This window comes from Xyrauchen texanus, chromosome 5 (assembly GCF_025860055.1).
Source record: "Xyrauchen texanus isolate HMW12.3.18 chromosome 5, RBS_HiC_50CHRs, whole genome shotgun sequence".
Classification (NCBI taxonomy): domain Eukaryota; kingdom Metazoa; phylum Chordata; class Actinopteri; order Cypriniformes; family Catostomidae; genus Xyrauchen; species Xyrauchen texanus.
The window spans coordinates 1,019,896-1,035,021 of record NC_068280.1 but is presented as its reverse complement, the minus strand read 5'-3'; the positions used below and the strand labels follow the sequence as shown (position 1 = coordinate 1,035,021).

Here is a 15,126-nt window from a genome sequence, read left to right as displayed (position 1 = left end):
GTAACAACTTGGGCAACCACAACCCCAAAAATAAAAACTTAAAGAATCTGCATGAATAAGATGTGACTCGTTTTCTAACATTTAAATTGATCAGTTTTGCAGATAATCTGGTTTATCTGCAGCATGCTGCAAGTGTTTCTCTGAAAATGCTATTTGCTCAGGTGGCTGCTAGGGCTTTTTTCTATCAGCTTGCACGTTAAGGTCTGGTTTTGACCATGACACAAAGAAGCACATCTTTAACAAGGTAAGCCGTAGCCAAATGTAGCCTGGCACACATCACTATCGTAGATCATTAGATTCAATGTATCCACACATAGCTAGTCTACGTTACTTACCAGATACACAATATGAGTTAAGTCACTAGACATTGAAGCCATTCAGTCTAAATGTGGAGTACAGATAGAGATTTCATTGATTAGCATTATGCCATTCAGCCAAGCTGGCCAGGATCACCTAGATAGTATACAGTTTGTGCACATGACGCTTTGGAGCAGCAGCAGTACACAAGTGCTGGTGGTAGATTTACATGACATTTACATTTATGCATTTGGCAGACGCTTTTATCCAAAGCGACTTACAGTGCACTTATTACAGGGACAATCCCCCCGGAGCAACCTGGAGTTAAGTGCCTTGCTCAAGGACACAATGGTGGTGGCTGTGGGGATCGAACCAGCGACCTTCTGATTAACAGTTATGTGCTGTAGCCCACTACGCCACCACCACTAGATCTGCACTATTGGATGGTTGTGTTTTGTGTTATGCGTTTGTGCAGCTTCCCTGCTTTGTTTGTATCTCTAATTGTGCAGCTCCAGGAACAGGGTTGAGAACCACTGTGCTAAATCATTCCAAGAGTTGTCATGACTTAACTAATGTTAGTATACTCTTCACCTTGTCAGCAAACATGCAGTTCTCCATTGCTTCAATAATTTAAAAATAATTTAATTATCAAACAACTTGCTATTAAATTCTTACATGATTCATTAATTTTATCATAACTTTATGTAATGATAACCTGCACTGTATGCACACCATGTCTTTTCTGTCTGTTTTAAATCAGCTTCTTAAGTAACTGGCTTTGTGAATATAATAGTCACATGGCACAACAGTGGAGTCAGTGATGGTTTTTATTCCACTTCTAGAAGCCATCGTTATACTGTAGAACCAAGGTTATCTAACTTCAGAACCCTTCAACGCTGAAAACGGATAAAACACCTGCAAGAATGTTTCATCGCGATTGTGAATCCTACACACAGTTCAAGTCAGAAGTTTACTTAGACTTGGGTTGAAGTCATTAAAACTCATTTTTAACCACTCCACAAATTAAAAATGTATAGTTTTGGCAAGTCATTTAGGACATCCACTTTGTGCATGACACAAGTAATTTTTCCAACAATTTACATTTACATGCATTCATTTGGCAGATGCTTTTATCCGAAACGACTTAAGATGAATACATTGCAAGTGAATCATCTTAAGGAGACAGTGGTATGAAAAGTGCTGGATTACAAAGTTTCACTAGCATCAGAACAGTAGTATTCAAAGACAGATTAAAGTGCAACAAGAATTGTTTTTCATTTTAATTTAGTGATTGGTTAAGTGCTTATGGAAAAGATGTCTTCATCTGTTTTTTGAAGACCACCAACGTGGTACGATGTCTGTAAACATTTGTTTACAGACAGATAGTTTCACTTTTAATTGACTATATCACAATTCTAGTGGGTCAGAATTTTTTATATAATAAGTTAACTGTGCCTTTATTTTTCTGGAAAATTCCAGAAAATTACGTCAAGCCTTCAGGCAATTAGCCAATTAGGCTAATTGGAGGTGTACCTGTGGATTTATGTTAAGGTCTACATTCAAACTCAGTGCCTCTTTGCTTGACATCATGGGAAAATCAAAAGAAATCAGCCAAGTCCTTAGAAAAAAAATTGTGGACCTCCACAAGTCTGGTTCATCCTTGGGAATAATTTCCAAATGCCTGAAGGTACCACGTTCACGTACGCAAGTATGAACACCATGGAACCACGCATCCATCATACGGCTCAGTAAGGAGATGCATTACGTCTCCTAGAGATGAATGTAGTTTGGTGCGAAAAGTGCAAATCAATCCCAGAACCACAGCAAAGGACTTTGTGAAGATGCTGGAGGAAACAGCTAGAAAAGTATCTATATCCACAGTAAAACAAGTCCTATATCGACTTAACCTGAAAGGCTGCACAGCAAGGAAGAAGCCACTGCTCCAAAACTGCCACAAAAAAAAAAAGAGTTTGCATGTGCAAATGTCCTCTGGTCCGGTGAAACAAAAATTTAACTGTTTGTCCATAATGACCATTGTTATGTTTGGAGGAAAAGGGTGAGGCTTGCAATCCAAAGAACACTATCCCAATCGTGAAGCATGGGGGTGGCAGCATCATGTTGTGGGGGTGTTTTGCTGCAGGAGGGACTGATGCACTTCACAAAATAGATGGCATCATGAGGAAGGAAAATTATGTGGATATATTGAAGAAAAATCTCAAGACATCAGCCAGGAAGTTAATTCTCCATCGCAAATGGGTCTTCCAAATGGACAATGACCCCAAGAATACATCCAAAGTTGTGGTAAAATGGCTTAAGGACAACAAAGTCAAGGTATTGGGGATACCATGATGAGGCCATCACAAAGTCTTGCCCTCAGTCTGATTTGTGGGCAGAACTGAAAAAGCATGCAAGCGAGCAAGGAGGTCTACAAACCTGACTCAGTTACACCAGTTCTGTCTGGAGGAATGGGCCAAAATTCCAGCAACTTATTGTGAGAAGCTTGTGGAAGGATACACAAAATATTTGACCCAAGTTAAACAATTTAAAGGCAATGCTACCAAATACTAACAAAGTGTATGTAAACCTCTGACCCACTGGGAATGTGATGAAAGTAATAAAAGCTGAAATATATAATCCTCTTTACCATTATTCTGACATTCCACATTTTTAAAATAAAGTAATGATCCTAACTGACCTAAGACAGGGAATGCTTTCTAAGATTAAATGTCAGGAACTGTGGAAAACTGAGTTTAAATGTATTTGCACACATCAACTGTACATTTTGGCAGCCTCAGTACGACATTAAAAAAGTCTGCATAGAACCACGCTATGATGTGTATATGATAAATTTTTTATCAGAATCAGCTTTATTGCCAAGTATGCTTACACATACAAGGAATTTGTCTTGGTGACAGGAGCTTCCAGTGTACAACAATACAAACAATACCAAAAACAGCAGCAAGACATAGATAATAAAAAAATTAAAAAAAGAATAATACAAATAAATAATTATACATATACGTACATACACTCACCTTCATACATACACGTAGTGCAAATCTGTTATATAAAGAACAAAAATACAGTATATTATGTACAGTGCAATGTATGTAATGGCAGAAGTGGATATGTTGGAAAATATAAATAGACTTAATCTGTGTATTGCACATAATTATTGCTCAATGGGGCTATTTTATTTGTTCATGAGATGGATTGCCTGAGGGAAAAAACTGTTCCTGTGTCTGACGGTTCTGGTGTTCAGAGCTCTGAAGCATCGGCCAGAAGGCAACAGTTGAAAAAGGTAGTGGGCAGGGTGAGTGGTGTCCAGAGTGATTTTACCAGCCTTTTTCCTCACTCTGGAAGTGTACAGTTCTTCGAGGGGGGGCACGGGGCAACCAATAATCCTCTCAGCAGTCTGAACTGTCCTCTGTAGTCTTCTGATGTCTGATTTCATAGCTGCACCAAACCAGACAGTTATTGAAGTGCAGAGGACAGACTCAATGACTGCTGAGTAGAACTGTTTCAGCAGCACTGGTGGCAGGTTGAACTTCCTCAGCTGGCGAAGGAAGTACAACCTCTGCTGGGCCTTTTTCACAATGGAGTCAATGTGTATCTCCCACTTCAGGTCCTTTGAGATGGTAGTGCCCAGGAACCTGAATGACTCCACTGCTGCCACAGTGCTGTTCAGAATGGTGAGGGGGGACAATGATGGGGTGTTCCTCCTATAGTCCACTATCATCTCCACTGTTTTGAGTGTATTCAGCTCCAGATTGGTATGATTGCACCAGTAAGCCAACCGTTCAAACTCCTTTCTGTATGCAGACTCATCGTTATCTTGGATGAGGCCGATGACAGTGGTGTCGTCTGCAAACTTCAGGAGCCTGACAGAGGGATCCTTGGTGGTGCAGTCATTGGTGTAGAGGTAGAAGAGTAGTGGGGAGAGCACACATCCCTGGGGGGCACCAGTGCTGATGGTACAGGTGCTGGAAGTGAGTTTCCCCATTCTCACAAGCTGCTGCCTGTTTATATATCATTCTATAAACTAGTGGTTGACCGATATGGGTTTTTTAATGGCCGATGCCAATATCCAGAGAGCAGGGTAGCCGAGAGGCCGATAAAATGCCAATATATCACACAATTTAATTTAATAAATAATAAACATAAAATTGCTAAAAAATATATAAAATCTTATTTAGCACTACATTTACTCGACTTCACACAAAATGAAATAAATAATATTGTATTTTAAATGGTAGATAGCAGTTTCTTCAGATTTCTGTTTAGTCATCAAAGTTTAGTAAATTATTTTCACATCTAGAAATTGTTAATATACTAGGAAGAAGGAAATAATAGTACACACAGTATTCCAGCAACCATGGATGGCATGTCCACATTAGCAATCGCATTTGCTTAAAATAAGTACTGAATCAAACCAACTGTACATACAGTGCATAATAAGACATTTCCTTGTAGCACACGTGAAGCGCTTTTACTTTGGGCTGCATCCTAAAATGAAGGCAGCTGACTTGCTGCCCAATCAGTTAATGGCCTAACTGACATCTGTTTTGATTGAATGGAACTCTTTAAGGAAACTGATCACCGAATAGTTTGAAAAGCAACTTATTTTCATCCTACCTACATATACAGCCTCCGGAGGCAGCATTTTCCTGTTTTTGGATGCAATCTTTAAGTTGCACTTACGCGCTCTTGTGGATCCAGCATGAGCCTCGATCTCTTGACAGTTTAAATGGCCTGGATCGCCTGCTTGGATTGTCATGGAGTGACCGTCATGATTTGTGAAGAAAACGCTGGATTTTGGTGAGGTTAGTGAATTACTTCTGTTTAAACGAGATATCTGCATATTTGTAAATGGATATAAAATAAGTTTCATTGATATTTGCCTTTTAGCATTAGAAATTTAAGGTGACAGTGGACTGCTGAGGAGAGACTGTAAGAATACGTGCTTCAGAGGAAGATTTCTGAGCGCTTCACAGGATGATGGATCTGCTGAAGTTTTGTGAGGTTGGTTTATTACATCTATTTAACAAGATCACTCTGATATGCGGACCTTTTAAATGAGATTGTGTTTCACACTGGTGAAGTGTTTTAGTAACAACACAATGGCACATAACAATAAAATTAATTGTGACTCGTCATTTACATGTCTCAGTCTCTTCACATGCAAGCAGGTGATTCTAAGAGCCTTCAAGAAACAAATCAGCCTAACGGGAATATGTATTGGTTGATAATTTAAAAAGTCAATTTCAGCCAATTTATCAGCGATATATCGGTCGACCACTACTAGAAATGGTTTGTCCCAGAGGGGGGAGGGGGGCTGTCCTGTACACCACTGACTTAAAATAATAATAATAATAATAATAATAATAATAATAATAATAATAATAATAATAATAATTAAAGAAAACAGAAACTCACAACATGTAATGAAGGGAAAAAAACATTGAGAGACGACACATACCTGAAGGAACAAAATCATTATCCTCATATTTATCATGTTTGTCAAGTTGAATATAATCATCATCCTCCTCCTCATCTTCATCACTCTGCTGTTCCTCTGCTGTGGTTTCTCCTCTCATCTCCATCAGGTTCCTGCAGTCCAGCAGCTTCACTGAACACATCTTCAATGGTATCTGCAGCATCTGCTGTTCTCCAGCGTTACAGACAGAAGCCAGAGACTCTGTGGAGGTTTGATCACCCTGATTACTGTCACACACACTCTCCTGAGCATCAGTATAACAGAGTAAAGTGAGGCTGAGCTCTGAGTCCTGTGTGTCTCTGGATCTCTGATCTCTGACGCTCCACACTGAATCCTGACATTCTGTGGAGGTCCCATCAGTCACACACACTGAAGATTGACAGGAAACCTTCTCCAGCTCCTGACAAACACAACACAATCACTGTACTGACTCATCTGGACTCTTGATATATTGAACAGCTGTACAAACCTCTCCGTTCAGTGGATCTCCTCTTTCCCTCAGCTTTGCCTCCAGTAACGCCACCTCTTTCTTCAGCTGAGAGATTTCTGTCATGAAATCATCAATATCCAGCATGGACAGATCAGTTCCTACTGATTTACAGCACATCAGATCCACCTGCAAACTCATCTTCAACATCTAAAGATCACATAAATATCACAACATGAAGGACATAAACAAACACACAGCAGCTGAACATCTAAACAAACTGTGAGTTCTTCTGTCTTTGTTTAGTGAGTTTACCGGCGGACTGAAGAGCTTCATAGCGCCCCCTGCTGTATCCATAACAAGGATTTCAGACGTCCTTTAAAGGCAATGGTTGAATCTTGTGAATCTCAACATTAGCCTACCTTTATTATTTTACCTGCTACTTCTCTGAGATTGAAGGTGCTGGACATTTTAATAACACTTTATAAAAAGGTTAACTCTTTTTGACTGGGGTGGCCCATGTGGGGCACAGACTCATTCAAGGGTGGCATGAATTGTATCTCAACAAATCTGATATTAATAATATTAATAATAAATATGCTCATTTTCTGAATTTTTTAATAGTCAAATGTTATGTAGTGTCTCTTGAAACTGCATAAATGTTGTGGACACTATAATCTAATCAATATAATCCAGAAGTTTCTTTGCAATTTTGTGGAGTTTTGGAGTGGAAGAGATGAAGCTACGGTGGAGTGACGTAATACTGTCAAGTAGGCTATTGTTTTATTAAGACAATAAAGAAGATATTGAAGATATTTCTTAATCTTTTCATAGACCTACACATTAAGGATGTGCATGGATTTCAGTTTTGTGTGGCTACGCCATTTTGCCATATACTGGGACAGCCAAAGGTAGTTAGATTAAAAACAGTTTATTTAATTTGATTAAGTTTACATTTTATTTAATCTTTTTTTAAGAGTCATACAATGCAAAAAGACTGAACCCATTACATTATGAAAAGAATCAACTATAGGCAATGTGAAGACTCAACTTTCTGCTAAACAAAAAATCTGATAGGTGAATTAATTTAATTGTAACTCCAACACATGATTATGATAAAGAACCCGCAAAAGTTTACAAGGTTCGTAGCAATGTGATCGTGATGATCATCGAAATCACGAGATATGCCCACAAGTTAAAAAAAAAAAAAAATGGATGATCATAATTCTTTTTGTACGTCGTGCTGTTTGGATTGATAGATGAGATCAAGTAAAATGAGTAATGGGACAAAAAAAAAAACATATTTTTTGGTGGTTACATGACTGCTTATAATTAGCATATTCTACTTAAATACAACCAAGCCAAAACTTGACTCTCCGTTCCAGTAACGACTAACGAGCAAGAAAGGATTGAACTACGGATGTGCTGAAGACTCGAGACCCATCAAAACCAATTCTAATCAATCTCAGACAAAGAGCAGGTAAAATAATAAAAGCGATATTGAGATTTGTTAGAATAAAAATCCTTGTGATGGATGTTGATTGTGTTGTGACTCCAGTAACTCCAGTACAGCAGGGGGCGCTATGAAGCTCTTTAGTCCGCTGGTAAACTCACTAAACAAAGAAAGAAGAACTCACAGTTTGTTTAGATGTTCAGCTGCTGTGTGTTTGTTTATGTCCTTCATGTTGTGATATTTATGTGATCTTTAGATGTTGAAGATGAGTTTGCAGGTGGATCTGATGTGCTGTAAATCAGTAGGAACTGATCTGTCCATGCTGGATATTGATGATTTCATGACAGAAATCTCTCAGCTGAAGAAAGAGGTGGCGTTACTGGAGGCAAAGCTGAGGGAAAGAGGAGATCCACTGAACGGAGAGGTTTGTACAGCTGTTCAATATATCAAGAGTCCAGATGAGTCAGTACAGTGATTGTGTTGTGTTTGTCAGGAGCTGGAGAAGGTTTCCTGTCAATCTTCAGTGTGTGTGACTGATGGGACCTCCACAGAATGTCAGGATTCAGTGTGGAGCGTCAGAGATCAGAGATCCAGAGACACACAGGACTCAGAGCTCAGCCTCACTTTACTCTGTTATACTGACGCTCAGGAGAGTGTGTGTGACAGTAATCAGGGTGATCAAACCTCCACAGAGTCTCTGGCTTCTGTCTGTAACGCTGGAGAACAGCAGATGCTGCAGATACCATTGAAGATGTGTTCAGTGAAGCTGCTGGACTGCAGGAACCTGATGGAGATGAGAGGAGAAACCACAGCAGAGGAACAGCAGAGTGATGAAGATGATTTTATTCAACATGACAAACACGATGAAGATGATAATGATTTTCTTCCTTCAGGTATGTTTTTTTTATTTAATGTTGTTTTGAATCACTAGTTGTTGTTGCATCTTCACTATGTAGAAATGATAAGAATGGCTCTGAAATCTGCTTTGGCATAGAATATGAATGCAGCAATACATCTATTATTATTTTTAAAATCTATTTCTGTTAAAATGGACAGCAGTATCAGTATTAAAGGGTTTGGGAAATGTCAGTTCCCTTTACTCAAGGTTATTTTGAGAAGAGAAATGGCAGTAATTGCAGTGACAGACAATGATAGTAGAATAGTTATATAATATTTGCATTACTGTCTCACAGGAGTTCTTCATGTGTCTTCTTCACTAGTTGTTGACTAGGGCTATCGACAAGGCTGATAAACTAAAATAAAAATTTTCTCTTAAATATTACCAAAATTTGAATTATATCCTCATTTTTAAGACACTATTTCAGTTAAGGAAGAAAAACTACACTGATCACTGACATCACTGATCACCGACATCACTGATCACCAAGACCACAAGGGAGCGCTATGAGTATATAAACCAAACAGCACCGTGTTATTTTGTTTATTACTAAGGATTTTCAACATCATGTAAGAATTTTTTCCTTTTCATATTTTCAAATCTGAAATAAAGAGTAAAACAAGGACGCTTTAATAGACAATCAATGCGTCAGTTCTGTTAACGTACAGTATTGTGCTGTACTCAAGCTTCAGAATACCAGTGATACCACAGAAGGGATTGACCGATATTTCGCAGAGGCCTATAAATCTGCCGATATTGTGGATTTTAGTTTTTTTATGTGGATTTTTTCCCCTTTTTCTCCCAATTTGGAATGCCCAATTCCCAATGTGCTTTTAAGTACTCGTGGTGGCAGAAGACGAATCTCAGTTGCCTCTGCGTCTGAGACCGTCAACCCACGCATTTTATCACGTGGCTTGTTGAGCACGTTGCCACGGAGACATAGCGCATGTGGAGGCTTCACGCTATTCTCCGCGGCATCCACGCACAACTCGCCACGCACCCCAACGAGAGCGAGAACCACATTATAGCGACCACGAGGAGGTTACCCCATGTGACTCTACCCTCCCTAGCAACCGGGCCAATTTGGTTGCTTAGGAGACCTGGCTGGAGTCACTCAGCACGCCACTCGTAAACTCCAGGGGTGGTAGCCAGCATCTTTAACAATGAGCTACCCATCCCCCTACTGTAGGATATCTAACGGCCACTTCTAGAGAGAGTACCTATAGTACTAAATCATCTCCATTTATAGACAGTTTGTCTATCTGTGGACAGATGAATATCTAACGGTCACTTCTAGTGAGAGTACATCTAGTACTAAATCATCTCCATTTATAGACAGTTTGTCTATCTGTGGACAGATGAATATCTAACGGTCACTTCTAGTGAGAGTACATATAGTACTAAATCATCTCCATTTATAGACAGTTTGTCTAACTGTGGACAGATGAATATCTAACGGCCACTTCTAGAGAGAGTACCTATAGTACTAAATCATCTCCATTTATAGACAGTTTGTCTAACTGTGCACAGATGAATATCTAACGGTCACTTCTAGTGAGAGTACATATAGTACTAAATCATCTCCATTTATAGACAGTTTGTCTAACTGTGCACAGATGAATATCTAACGGCCACTTCTAGTGAGAGTACCTATAGTACTAAATCATCTCCATTTATAGACAGTTTGTCTAACTGTGGACAGATGAATATCTAACGGCCACTTCTAGTGAGAGTACCTATAGTACTAAATCATCTCCATTTATAGACTTTTTGTCTAACGGTGGACAGATGAATATCTAACGGCCACTTCTAGTGAGAGTACCTATAGTACTAAATCATCTCCATTTATAGACAGTTTGTCTAACTGTGAGCAGATGAATATCTAACAGCCACTTCTAGTGAGAGTACCTATAGTACTAAATCACCTCCATTTATAGACAGTTTGTCTAACTGTGGACAGATGAATATCTAACGGCCACTTCTAGTGAGAGTACATATAGTACTAAATCATCTCCATTTATAGACAGTTTGTCTAATTGTGGACAGATGAATATCTAACGGCCACTTCTAGAGAGTACCTATAGTACTAAATCATCTCCATTCATAGACAGTTTGTCTAACTGTGAGCAGATGAATATCTAATCTCTTCCAGATAACTTTATAACCCTTTTCAGCTTTATGCAAATGTACAATTCTTGATCGTAGGTCTTCTTGATTCTTGATCGAGTCATGTTCCACATCAGCAGATGCTTCTTGTGAATAGCAAATTCAAAACATTTGAGTGCTTTTTATAAATCAAAGTATCTCTAATCTGATCTTGTTTCATTAATTGGATGCCAGGTTTGACAACTTTTCACTCTAATTAGAAAATTATTCATTAGCCTAGGGGTTCACATACTTTTCCCAATCTAAACTGTGAATGTTTGAATGGTCTGTTCAATTTGTATAAGAACAAAACTATAATTAGTGTGTTATTAGTTAAAACAGATTGTGTTTGTTCATTATTGTAACTTAGACAATCAATCCAGATTTTAAAACATTTTTACATAAATGCAAGTAATTCCAAAGGGTTCGCATATTTTATACTATATTACATTGTGTGAAATATCTAAATTATATCAGCCTATCGGCCTCTCTGCTTTCTAAATAATGGCATCTGCCAATAACAAAAGCCAAATCAGTCTTAAATTTGGACTTGACTGAAAATTGCATGTAGTTAATTTGAGTATAGTGTTTTTGTGGATAACTAGATAATCCAAACAGGACTGATAACCATGTTGTGTTGCTGTGTGAACTTAGCTAGTGATGTAATTTTGTTTAATTTAGATGCAAACAGTGTTTCATCATATGATGGAGAAATGGCTTCTACAGCAAAAGCAAGACATGAGGGAAGAGTGCACAGAGAAAAGAAGATTTTCCAGTGCAGTGAGTGTGACAAGTGTTTCAGCCTCAAAGCAAGTCTTGTTGCTCATGAGAGAATACACACAGGGGAGAAACCGTACAAGTGTCCTCACTGTGAGAAGAGATTCAGACACGGGGCACATCTGAAGGCACACTGTGTCCGTTTGCACACCAATGAGAGTCCGTATCAGTGCAGTGAATGTGGGAAAACATTTGTGCATATAAATTCTCTAAAGTCACATCAGGAAATACACTCCGAGGAGAAACCCTATCAATGCTCCCAATGTGATAAACAATTCCGTAAAAAATCTCATCTGACTGTCCATGAGAGAATTCACTCCGGAGAGAAACCTTACCTCTGCTCTCACTGTGGAAAGAGCTTTCCTAATTCACGTCAGTTCAGAGTTCATGTAAGAGTGCACACGGGAGAAAAGCCTTATCACTGTAGTGTTTGTGGAAAGAGTTTTAGTCAATATGCCCACTTAGTAAAACACCAGAGAACACACACTGGAGAAAGACCTTACAAATGCAGTCAGTGTGACAAAACGTTTGCTCGATCAGATGTCCTGAAAACCCATCTGAGAATGCATACAGGAGAGAAACCTTACAGCTGCTGTATCTGTAGGAAGGAATTTTCTCATTTAAAAAGTTTTCATACTCATCAGAAGATACATGCTAAAAAGCAAATTGCCCTGGAATCATTGTAGCATCTTTTAATGCCTCAGTTTGTGATCTGTGAAAAAGCCTCGCCCCCCACCACCCCAACTACACCATCATATTGTTTGGTTTCATATTGTTTGGTTAATGACATGCACTGAGGAGCCAAAACATTATGATCACCTGCCTAATGTGCTGTTGGTCCTCTGCATCCTGCCAAAGCAGCACTGATCCACTGAGGCATGGACTGTACAAGACCCCTGAAGGTGTCCTGTGGTATCTGGCACCAAGACAGTAGCAGCAGATCCTTCAAGTCCTGTTAGTTGCGAAGTGGAGTCACTGTGGATCGGACTTGTTGGTGCAGCACATTCCACAGATGCTCAATCGGATTGAAATCTGGGGAATTTGAAGGAAAGGGCAACACCTTTGAAGGCCACTGCCATCATGGAATACCATTGCCACGAAATGGTGTACCTGGTCTGCAATGATGTTTAGGTAGGTGGCACGTGTCAAATTGATGTCCACTTGATTGGTCAGACCCAGGGTTTCCCAGCAGAACATTGCCCAGTGCATCACACTCACTACCAGCTTGTCATCTTCCACAGTGCATCCTGGTGCCATCACTTCCCCAGGTAAATAGCGCACATGTACATGGCCATCCACGTGATGTAAAAGAAAACCGGACTCATCGGACCATGCATGCTTCTTCCACTACTCCAAGGTCTAGTTCCGATGCTCGCGTATCCATTGTAGGAATTTTCGATGGTGGACAAGGCCAAGGGTCATCATGGGCACTCCTTACAGTTTCAGAGATGCTCTGACCCAGTCATTTCACCATAACAATTTGGTCCCTGTCAAAGTCGTCAGGTCTTTACTCCTGCCCATTTCCCCTGCATTCAACACGTTAACTACGAGAACTGATTGTTCACTCACCTTCTAATCTACCCAGACCTTGACATGTGACCTTGTTAGGAGATGATCAACATTATTCACTTCACCTGAAAATCATTATGGCAGAGTATGGTCGTGGTCAATGCTGGACTTGACCCATCGACTTATTTTATAATGCATGGAACATCTCCTGTCACACATGTCCCTGTTGCTGACTTGTGAAATGGATCTGTTTTTCAGCTGTAGTCCCTGGACAGGAAAAGTAAATTACAAATAGCATCATTAAAACATTAGTCAATAAACAACAAACAAAAACATAGCACTCAAAGTAAAAATACATTACAAATATCAAATAAATCATATTACATGTGTAAATAATTGAGCTACTTAATAAGAAGGTGCTAAAAATTATAGTAATTACCAGATTACAAGTTATTCAATGTTTGCAAGTTTGGATTGTTGTTTGCCATATTTTCAGATGTAAGTTACATTGTGCAAGAGTAGGACATTGTCTTATGTTAGTTGGTAACGTATTCCAAATATTGACAGCTCTTATAGAGAAAGCTGAACAACCAAAGTCTGGGACTTCTACCTTCTTTTTGTTACTAAAAAACATGCATGCTGTTTTCTGAACGTTTAACGTAAGACAGGACTGTGTAAGCCAATCAAATATTTTAGCCATTGCAGATGATATCTTGAACACCACCTGTTCACTAGTTTTGGCATGTACATAAATCACAGTATTGTCTGCATACATTTGAAAATGTACATCCGGACAGGGATGTGGAAAATCGTTCAAGTACAAACTGATGAGTTGGGGCCCAATGTAGACCCCTGAGGGACCCCAGTTCAACAATCTCTTAAGGAGGTTATATATGTTTCAACCCTGTTTTCTCATTGTCAAACACGATTCAATCCATTTATTGCATCAACTGACAGATTAAACGTGATAGTTATATAAAAGTATATTATGGTTCAGATGGTGTCAAATGCCTTACGTTGATCAAGGAACATGGCACCTACAACTCCACCCATGTCTAATTTTGACCTTACTTGCTCAATAAAATAACAAACAGCAGTTTCCGTTGAATGATGTTTGCGAAACCCGAATTGCGTGGGAAACAATTAGTTGTGTGTGTTAAGAAAATTCGTAAGTTGCTCTGTTACTGCCTTTTCTGCTATCGTGGAAACTACTGACAGAATTGAAATAGGCCTAGAGTTGACAGCACTGGTTGGTTCAGTGTCCTTGAAAACTGGAGTAATTACCCCGGTTTTCCAGCAGTTGGGAAATATACATTGTCTGATGAAGAGATTTACAAGATGGGTGATAGGAGCTAAAAGTCTATTTATTATTTTTCAGTCTAAGCCATCAATATCTTTGGCAGTAGCATTTTTAAAGGATGTTAAGATGTTATAAATTGTATGCTCAGTGACTGTTGTTAAGTGAAATGCAGGATGTGCCAGGTTGGGGAGAGTCATTTGTTTAATTCTCATTCCAGAGTCGACGATGTAGTTATTAAATATGTCTGAAATTTTATCTAACTCATCAGTTATTCTTCCTTGAAAATAACTTGTGCCGAAGTGGCACAGCTGCCCTTGGTTTCCGGAGCTGGTGGAGCTGTCTGAGGCTCCTCCGTTGAGGAAGGACCTGCTCTCACAGGTGTGATCAACAAGGCACGATTTGAAACACTTAAAATGTTCATGCTTTAGATGCAAACACTGTTTCATCTTATGAGAATTTCAAGGCTTGATCTGTGAAGAAGCCTTTGAAAAACTCTTATTTTGAACTTCACTTTTTCCTATTGTTTAGGTAATGAAATCAATGCAAGAACCCTGTTTATTATGTACTTGCTTTATGTTAGTTTCTCATCAGGATGTCAATAAGACATTCATCAAATGTCTTTGAAAAGTTTATGATTTAGAATGTTTGTAAATCTGATCTTTTTAAGATGTTTAGCAGATGTTAATTAGAATGAGATGCTTTCCAGATGAAAACATCTGAAGCACCTCTCTACATGCATTATCTGTGTATCTGCTCTAATACTTAAAACTCAAAGATCTCATTGTCTGATGTATAATTTGATGTCTGTAAAGAAGAGTATGAT

The 15,126-nt window shown here is 39.0% G+C and overlaps 2 protein-coding genes across 2 annotated transcripts in view; one reads left to right on the top strand and one right to left on the bottom strand.

Moving 5' to 3' along the window:
• LOC127643887 (zinc finger protein OZF-like) overlaps window positions 1-6,489 on the bottom strand; it is a 48,310-nt gene extending 41,821 nt beyond the window's left edge. The window contains exons 1-2 of the mRNA XM_052126820.1: window positions 6,264-6,489; window positions 5,777-6,194 (exon numbers count right to left, since the gene is read on the bottom strand). Of these exons, the coding sequence (XP_051982780.1) occupies window positions 5,777-6,194; window positions 6,264-6,431 (586 nt within the window). The 5' untranslated portion in view covers window positions 6,432-6,489. The remainder of the gene's footprint in view (window positions 1-5,776; window positions 6,195-6,263) is intronic.
• Window positions 6,490-7,874: 1,385 nt separating this feature from the next.
• Window positions 7,875-14,727, top strand: LOC127643891 (zinc finger protein 501-like). The gene is made up of 3 exons (XM_052126826.1): window positions 7,875-8,098; window positions 8,168-8,567; window positions 11,399-14,727. Exons 1-3 carry the CDS (start codon window positions 7,931-7,933, stop codon window positions 12,178-12,180), a joined length of 1,350 nt encoding a protein of 449 aa, XP_051982786.1. The 5' UTR covers window positions 7,875-7,930; the 3' UTR covers window positions 12,181-14,727.
• Window positions 14,728-15,126: the final 399 nt, after the last annotated feature.